The 9006-nt window shown below is 45.2% G+C and overlaps 1 protein-coding gene across 4 annotated transcripts; it reads right to left on the bottom strand.

The window, feature by feature from the left end:
• Window positions 1–1899: 1899 nt before the first annotated feature.
• Window positions 1900–5894, bottom strand: LOC123426899 (galactose mutarotase-like). Of its 4 annotated transcripts, XM_045110805.1 has the most exons (7): window positions 5571–5894; window positions 4660–4705; window positions 4209–4447; window positions 4073–4122; window positions 3657–3780; window positions 3446–3553; window positions 1900–2676 (listed from the first exon to the last, which is right to left on the bottom strand). In XM_045110805.1, exons 3-7 carry the CDS (start codon window positions 4393–4395, stop codon window positions 2036–2038), a joined length of 1110 nt encoding a protein of 369 aa, XP_044966740.1. In that variant the 5' UTR covers window positions 4396–4447; window positions 4660–4705; window positions 5571–5894; the 3' UTR covers window positions 1900–2035. The 4 variants fall into 4 exon arrangements, with proteins under 4 accessions (XP_044966740.1, XP_044966736.1, XP_044966737.1 ...); XM_045110801.1 differs by lacking the exon at window positions 4660–4705; XM_045110802.1 differs by lacking the exon at window positions 4660–4705 and having other exon boundaries at window positions 5691–5894.
• Between the last annotated feature and the right edge of the window lie 3112 nt (window positions 5895–9006).

Here is a 9006-nt window from a genome sequence, read left to right as displayed (position 1 = left end):
CCGCAAATACGTTCTTTTGAACAATCACCGAGGGGGCATCCCCACCTGAATATATTACTCAAAAAAACCCTAGGGGGCACGATACATCAGAGAGTACAACACGAGGAGAGGAACATGGGCAAGATAAGGTGGAGTCTCTCGCAGCTGGGTCCTTGAGAGTGAGTTTCGGAACGAAACACTTGGTCATTGCTATAGTCCCAGAGCTTCGAGAGAATGGCGAGGGCAACAGAGGCCAGATGTTGATGTCGAGGCCAACAGGGGTGGCGGTATCTCAAAAGCAGTCGATGTTGGGCGAAGGGCGAAGACCAAGTAGCCGGCACACGTGGACTGCACTAGGGCAGAATAGGGCCAGGGGTGATGTGTCCTCGAGATGATGGTCACATCTCGGTAATGAGAATCGGGACCGATGGTTTGTGATGCAGGTTTCCCATTGTGTTGAGCCTATCCCGGAAAAGCAAGTAGCCAAAGATTTTGACTTTCAAGGTTTCCGAAGCCCCAAATGTGACCAGCGTGGAGGTCGACCTTGTCGGCGGAGGAGAGCAACGAGTAAGCGCAACGGGTGGAGAACGGGGCGCCGTGCGTGAGGAACTTGCCATCAGGGTCCCCAGACGGAGCGGCACCTTGCAACAAAGATAGAACAACAGCAAGCTCGGCGAATGCAACATGTGTTAGGAGATTCCGTAGGGTAGCTAGTAAGCCATCATGAAAAACCTCAGAGACCCAGACATATGGTTTTGTGGAGTGAGAGAAGAGGCTGGCAAATTTTTGGGCTAAAGGGGTATCTGAAAGCCAAGTGTCAAACCAAAAAAAGGTAGAAGCGTCATTGTTAGCAAAAACGAAGAAGGTTGAGAGAAGGTGGTGAAGCTGTCCATTAACGATCTTCGTGAGGAAGGAGGGGTAAGAAGGAGGTGCTGAAAAATCGAGCTAAAATTGGTGCCGAAACCACATATATAGCCCAAGGAACCCCGGGTTCTCGAGAAGTTTGTAGGCAAAATTGAGCGATGAGACATTTTTCCAAGCAAATCTGTTTTAAGGGGAACCATATACTATTTTTTAGAGAATGCAATTTGCGAGACCTCTTAAAGATGCTGTGAGTAATCAAGTCGTGAGACACATGGCATCCATTTACGTTGATGATGTCATCATCCTCCCACTCCGTTTTTATCGTCTTATAAGTTCAATGAACCATCATTAGTACCAATACACTAATCATAGCAATGATGCACTGATCGGTGACCGTTGTAATTGGGCACTGCTATGGTTAGATCATAGCAATGCCCAACTACAACAGCCATGATCGCAGTTGGGCACTGCTATGACCAGATCACAACAATGCCTAACTGCATTTGACATAATCAGGACAATGGACATAGCCATAATACACTGAGAACTACTTTCTTCGTACCTAAATAATTATAGTTGGTTAGAACTAGAGTCCTATCCAACTATAATTATTTAGGTACAAAGAAAATACTACATTTATCATCTTCATGCAGTTGTGCGCATTGGATGCGCATTGGATTACAATTTGTGCTTGTTTCGTAGTGGGCCAAGTGCGACGCCCAACAAGGCAACGGCAATGGCAGACCGAGTAAGCAGGCGCTGGCCTGCCCAACGCTGGGGCCTCCATGATGCCTCCACAGGGCGTGCAATGTCCGCAGTATTTGGCATCAACCCACGAGCAAACCAGTACACTATCGCCCTCTCAACCAAAAAGAAAGAGTAGTTACTGGTTTACACGTCAAAGACAGAAGAAAGAGGAGGCACTGGATGGGAATGGGATTAACAAGTTGATCAGTCATAGATCGTTTGAAGACACCTGCACAAGAGACTGACTGAAGTTTCTACCATATGAATATGCACGACCATAAGTTGCCAAAAGCATTCGGCACAATACTCTAGTTGAAGCGGCATTTTATTACGCGGTCAAATGACAGCAACCTCATGTCCCAATGCCACATCTTATTACACAAGCTACCAACATGTTACAGCACAGTCCACAAGAAAACGACGGATGATCAGCCACTACGACGTCTCATGCGTCGTAGGTAGCCTGGTAGGAGAACCTGAAGACCATGTCGTGCTTGTACACCTGGCCGGGCCTCACGATGGACGACGGGAAGTTGGGGTGGTTGACGGCGTCAGGGTAGGCCTGCGTCTCCAGGCACAGCGCGCCGTACTGCCCGTACACCTTCCCGGCCTTCCCCTTCTCGTTGATGAGCCAGCTGGCGGTGTAGAACTGCACCCCGGGCTGGTTCGCCCACAGCTCCAACGCCCGCCCGGACTTGGGCTCCCGGACGCGCGCCACCGGCCGCATCGCGTTCTGCTGCCCGTCCACGGCGTAGTTCATGTCGTACCCGCCGCCGCCGCCTGGGACGATCTTCATGTTCGTGCCCACGGGGATCCGCCTGCCGAAGTCGTACATCGTGCCGGCCACGGGCGCGACCTCGCCCGTCGGTATCATGGACCCGTCGACGGGGGTGTAGTGTGAGGCGAACATCTGGAGCTCGTGCTTGAGGATGTCGCCGCTGCCGTGGCCGGCGAGGTTCCAGTACGCGTGGTTTGCGAGGTTCACCGGCGTCGCCTTGTTCCTCGCGGTTACGTTCATGCGGATGCTCAGGTCGTACTGGCGGGAGAGCTGGTACTTCACGTACACGTCGAGGGCGCCTGGGAATCCTGCATTGCCCAAACATGGTTGTCAGTAAAAACAAGTGCAAATCAACACTACAGTATAGTTGCGACTCAGCGTATGCTCCTGAGGAGGAGATGTCAGCACAACATGCGCCAACCTCGAGCTTTAGCCCAATCAGACATGTGTGGGTGTATCCTAGCCGATTTGCGCCCGTGCATGTGCCTAGTTCAGGTCGATCACCGAACCGATCTGTTAATAATTGTGTCTTACTGTGAAGTTCATGAGTATACTTATTTAGGTACAGAGGAAGCATGTGTTAATTTATATGCTTCACTTTAATTTTGTTTCGCTAATTTTGTCAATGGTTTTACAGTGTAATTAATTCCGTTATTTTTTTTAAAATGCTTAAACACACGAAGAGCACTCTTATAACTAACAATGCTCCTGTAGCAAAGAACGCACAGAGGCAACGATACAACCAAGAAAACAAAATTTGATATATTCTGGGATATGAAGATCAACTGGGACATGTTAATGTTCTGTGGGAAAATTCTGAATGTATAAGCTTATGTTCAAGTTTCTGTGCTGCATACACAACCCAAACGCTTTTAGCCAGGAGCCGCTTGGGAATAGGGCCCCCTTATCAGTAGAGGGTGTTCACTATGAGATGCCTAAACCATATGGGATGCGTTTTTCAGCGCATTTGGGAGGCCTTTTCAAACTTGACTTCTTGGATCCACCGAATTCTATACCATGGTGTCATACGACTAATCAACGAGCCAAAAGTTGGCAATTTTACTTAGTTTTAGTTACCTTGTTCTCCGTCCAAGCTGTGGTAGTAGAAGGTGATGTATGGGGAGTCACCATGGCTCACATGGTCCTTCACCGTCCAAATGACCTTGCCGAACCCCTTGGGGCCTCCTAAACAAGCAACAAGAAGATGATGGGATCAAATTTATCAATCTTACCATATCATTATGCATTGGATTTACAAAAATACATTGAAGTGAAGTATCAAGCATACCGTGAATCGTGTTGTTTCCATCGTTACGGAGGAGGTGATAGGTTTTCCCATCAAGAACAAAGCGGGCATTGGCGATTCTGTTGGCTACACGCCCAACCGTCGCTCCGAATGAAGCAGAGCCACGCTGATGAAGAGACCAGCACACAAACACACAGCGATTTTGAATTTAGGTGTGTTTGACCTTTGAATCATTCATGTAACATAGATACATAATTAAAGCTGCATTGCATATTTCAACATATATTACGGCCAGGAGCAACTTTCCACCTACTTTTTCGCCTCCGTAATACTTTTTTTCTCATGAAGCAGCGTGTGCGTTTGTGTGTGTTCCATACCATCATCCAATAAACAGAGAAGCAGAAAGAGTAGAACAATGTGTACTCAAACAGTGAAAACGGAGGAACTCGTGATCTTACCATATATTCAGCAGCAGTGTCATACCCAAGGACAACATCAGCCAAGTGCCCTACATAAAAGAAAGGTTTCACCTCTTGAGCAACAAGACGCAAACATGCATACAGGCCCTTGGAAGCAAGAGAAAGGTAACCATACCTTTGCTATCAGGCACAATGGCAGAGACGAGGGCAGCGCCCCAGTTGGTGACCTTGATGGAGAAATCCCCCTTCTTGTTCTTGAGTTCATAGAATCCGACCGCTGACTTCCGTGCAGCATTGGCGCTGCCAGCCAGTGCAAGGCACAGCAGCAACGCAACAGGAAGAAGTGCAGCTCTGGCCATCATTGGCTTGTCGCACGGGGACGTTGCACAGCACTACTAATAGCAGAGTGGTTTACTGGTTTGCACGTTGCAAAGGGCAGAGAAGAGGTCTGGTTAGTTGGCTACTCGAGCATGCATGAAAATGCTGGCCAAGTAGATCAATTGAGATTGCTAGCACAACATCATAAAGAATAATTACAACTAAATAATTCAGACATCAGCACATGTGCTCACACGTTAGGCTGTCAGAGAATGTTGTATTCATGGCTCTGTGTAGTAGTGTAGTACCCGTGGTTGCAGCTGATGACAGTGACAGCGTCTCAAACGATTTAACCTATTTCTGGTACAACAATCCAAAAAAAGGTTGTCCCCGCTATAAAATCTGGCAGTAATCTCGAAATGGTGAGAATTCAGCTCAGGTCGGATTTAACAGCGTCGTTTGTAAGGATGCGAGTAGTAATGCATAGGCGTTTAAAATCTCTGCTGGGGCAAAAGCTGCATTGTTCTAACTTCTAATTAAGCTGCAGCAGTTTTTGCTCCGCATTATTCTTAAAAATATAAAGCAAAACTCTGAAAGCTCATGACAACTTGGCAAGTCATAATTGCAGAAAAGGAGAAAAGGTTCTTTTATCATGTAAGGATCGGATTCAAGAAGAAGAAGCAGGAGATACCGAACAGAAGATTGACAAAGATGTGATGTAAGGTGCAAGAATGCAGATCCCGACTCCTGACTGACGAACGTCACGAACCAGCCAACCAGGCATGCTCCTGACAGGCAGGTAATGTACGTTCCTCTCATCGAGAAACTTGAGAGGTAACTCGCCTTCGAGTTCTACATATTTTCTTCATTTCTCTACATATGGAACAATCAACAATGTACTGTAGAGATCTGTTTTGCAGGGATGAATCGTTGCACACCGCAAGAACTTGCTTCGTCAGAGGGTCAGGGAGACGAGAAAATTCCCACAACAGTAAGGCCAGGGAGGCAGAAACCCGACGAAGAGCACTCGATCCACACACCCACAATTCCTCCCCCCACAGCCATTAGCCAGGAACTAAACTAACAACTCCTCTCCTGCCCCTGCTAATTACCAAGCCCCTCTGGCCTCAACCACACCAACCTCTACCACAAAAGGGAATGCCAATATGCCATGCCGGAGAGGGAAAGGGGGGGGGGGGGGGGAATAGGAGGAGCTTACCGGCAACAAGACGCAGAGCGGAGTGCAGGGGAGGGCGCCGGCGGTGCGCTCGATGGGCGCGGCCGTTCGTCGCCGGGTTGGGGGGTGGGGGGTGGGGGGGGGGGAATAGGAGGAGCTTACCGGCAACAAGACGCAGAGCGGAGTGCAGGGGAGGGCGCCGGCGGTGCGCTCGATGGGCGCGGCCGTTCGTCGCCGGGTTGCGCGATGGGGAGTGGAGCGCGCACTGTTTGTTTTGTTTCTTGATGATGATGAGGGGAGTGTAGTGTAGTGCGCTTGATCGGGATCTGGAATTCTGGATGTTTTCCGCACGTTGCTGGATGGCCTATTGGCCTTGCTGGATTATATAGCGATAACAATCGGGGTGTTGGGAGGGTAATGGGCCGTGAGATAACCACTCAAACCCGAACTGAACGCGGATATTGGTACTGCTCCAGGGCCCGTGTTCCCGGCCGTTTCCTGGAAAACCGTAGACCGTTGCTGCTGTGCTGAACGGCCGCGCGGCATGCAGATAGTCGCTCTTACGTTGATATCGAGAAAATTATTTTCTTAACGAGGAGCAAGCAGTGCACATCACTATGAACATACATTACGTATATACACATATTTTATTTTTATACGAGCACTTTCAAAAGACCGAGTTAAAATAAATCCAACAATAATATGAGGAAAACTTAGACTTTGGTGGACCAGGAATACCATTATACCTACAACCATCCAACCATTCACGGGAGTAAATTAATTGAATGCTAATATTAAGTAGGATATTAATTAAGATTTTTTTTATCAACAAGATTTTATTCCTTAAATAATAGTCAAATCATTTACTACAATGGAGTGGGAAATAAGAATATTAATTACGTGTTAATTACATGGACAATGTAGATGTTGATATTTTGTATAATATTAACTAAATGCTAAACATGTTGAGTGCTTATTATAGAAGCAATACACATAGTTGGATTGAAATGGTTGGATGATATATTCGCTTTTTTAGGCAACTTGACGAAACTTTATTAAACCGTCACAATGTTTACAAGGACGAAAGAAAGGTCTCCCGGTTGGCCTAACCACACATGGCGGCCATCACCGAGAGAGAGCATGTTTCGCTAGGTTGTAAGCTTCCTCATTGGAGCTCCTAAACTCATGAACAAAATTACAAAACTGAAAATTCAAAGAATGATCTTTAATTTCATGTAACACTGCTCCGTAAACAACAGAGCTTCCTTTCCGAAGATCGTCAACCACGAGCTTGCAGTCTGAAGCAACGTTGTACATATAGGTCGTCTGAGAGCGCCAAGGCTTCTCTCATCCCCATTGCTTCTAAAGTTGGAGGATCTGTGATATACTTGAACGACCGAGCCGACGCACCCAGGAAGTTGCCTTCGCGATCCCGACACAGAGCAGCAATAGATCCAAACCTGCCCCTAGTCGACACCGCAGCGTCAACATTGAGTTTAGCGCACCGCTCCTACCGGGGCAACCATTGAGAGGGTTTAGGAGCAGTATGGGCCACCGGCGTCGGAGGCTTGTTGTGGCTGACCTCCAGTTCCGACAAAAAACAAGTTATGAATCCATGCGTCACGTGTGAAGACTAGAATTTGTTCTCACATATTAACTTTTGTCTAGCACCCCAAATTGCCGAGGTGGTAACCACCAAGCAGACAAAGTCATCAGCCTTAAGAATTTTATGTAGAGCAAAGAGCCACTCCTTCGGGTCATCTTGTTGATTTTCACTAATTTTCTCGACCAATTCCTCAGGCGCTAGGGCCCATATACTCCTTCACATGGTGCAGGTGAGAAGGGCTTGTCTCCAACTATCTCTCGCTTTGCAGACCTGCATTGAGAACCAATATATTTTGAACTCTCAAACGGACAACACAGCCGCACAAGTTGACACTCCTAAAGAAAACATTCCAGATGTTGCGATCGATCTGGGAGCCATTGTCGGGACGTCACAAATGGATGAGCCGATTTTAATGGACAACCAGCAAAGATTATAAGTCCCTCAGTTGCTCCTCATGTTCATCCACCAAGTCCGGCTCGAGATCCTAGTCCGGCGACTCATGTGGATGATCCTATTACACCAGCTGACCAAAAAACTCCAGATGTTGTTTTTATAAAGGAACAATTTCACGTTCCTGTTGCTTCCACCTCTCTTGCTAAGATTGTGGCTAAGGAAGAAATAGTGAATTTGGAAAGTAGGAAAGGCCAATTGGAGGTCCCGAATATGTCTCTGTTGAGTATTGAAGAGATCCACGAGCAATACTTCACCCGGCTATTTGAAAACCAGGAAACTGAAGCCAATAAGATTCATGCACTCAAGGAGAAATACGAGGTAGAAACTCCTACTTGCCTGTTTCCAATATCAATTTCAGTCTTTGTGTGTAACATCCCAAAATTATATATTTTGGAATGTTATAACATATAAATAATTTGGATTTTTTTGTTTGAATGATGTGTGATTGATTGTTTGAAATTGAGCGAGATTTGAAACTTTTGAATGAGAGGGAATAAAATGACTTTCCCAAAATTTTCTATTTTGAATCCCTTTCAATTTTGAGTTTGAATATTTTCAAAACCCTGTGATAAAAAAATCAAATGAGAGGAGGAAAACTGACACTCCAAAATCTGGGACAATGTCTTGATTCAAATTTTAAGTATTTGCAATTTATTTGAAAATGCAATTCCTTTTCATTTTAAAGTTATTGCAAAAAAATATTTTTTTAAAAATAATTTTATTTTGTCTTGAAAATATGTTCATGTTGTAGAAAATTTTATTCTGAAAATTTTGATATATAATATGCCTATATAAAATATACTCTTAATTTTGCTAATATTTTTTTCGCTGTTTATTTTCAAAAATAAAAAAAAGCACTATTCACGAGGAAACACTGTTCATCCGAAATAAAAAAAACAAGCCTCACCGATTTGGGCTGATGCGGCTGGCTGATTCCTTTTGGCCCATGCGACTTCTCTCCCTTCTTTTCTTCTCTTTACGTATATGTTTAGTCTCACATTGCCTAGCTATTAACCTTTAGACCTTCTTTCCACCTATAAATATAGACCCATAGGAGCATCTAAAAAAATCATCTATTTTGGGTTAAATCAATCTTTTGGTTTGACTAGGTTTATTAAATAAAAAATTTCTCTTCTCTTCGGCGGGATTTCTTGAAGTCGTCTCCTCATTGGAATTAATTCTTACTCTCCATTGTAAGGTATTTCTCTTTGTATTTTTTATACTCCCGTAGTTTATTATTTCTAGACTAATATTCCTACACTAGTATACGGTAGAGTAATTAGATTTATCAATAAGTCTCTGTATTTACACATAGGTCCTCGAATTCTTTTAGACATAGCACTTTTCTTCCGTAAAACAGCTTGACCCTGATTTTTTAATAGCCATAACTTTTTACTCGTTTATCCGAATTAGATGAAA

Source organism: Hordeum vulgare, chromosome 2H, assembly GCF_904849725.1.
Source record: "Hordeum vulgare subsp. vulgare chromosome 2H, MorexV3_pseudomolecules_assembly, whole genome shotgun sequence".
Lineage (NCBI taxonomy): Eukaryota > Viridiplantae > Streptophyta > Magnoliopsida > Poales > Poaceae > Hordeum > Hordeum vulgare.
The sequence above is the reverse complement of the archived record's forward strand: the minus strand, read 5'-3'. Positions and strand labels throughout refer to the sequence as shown.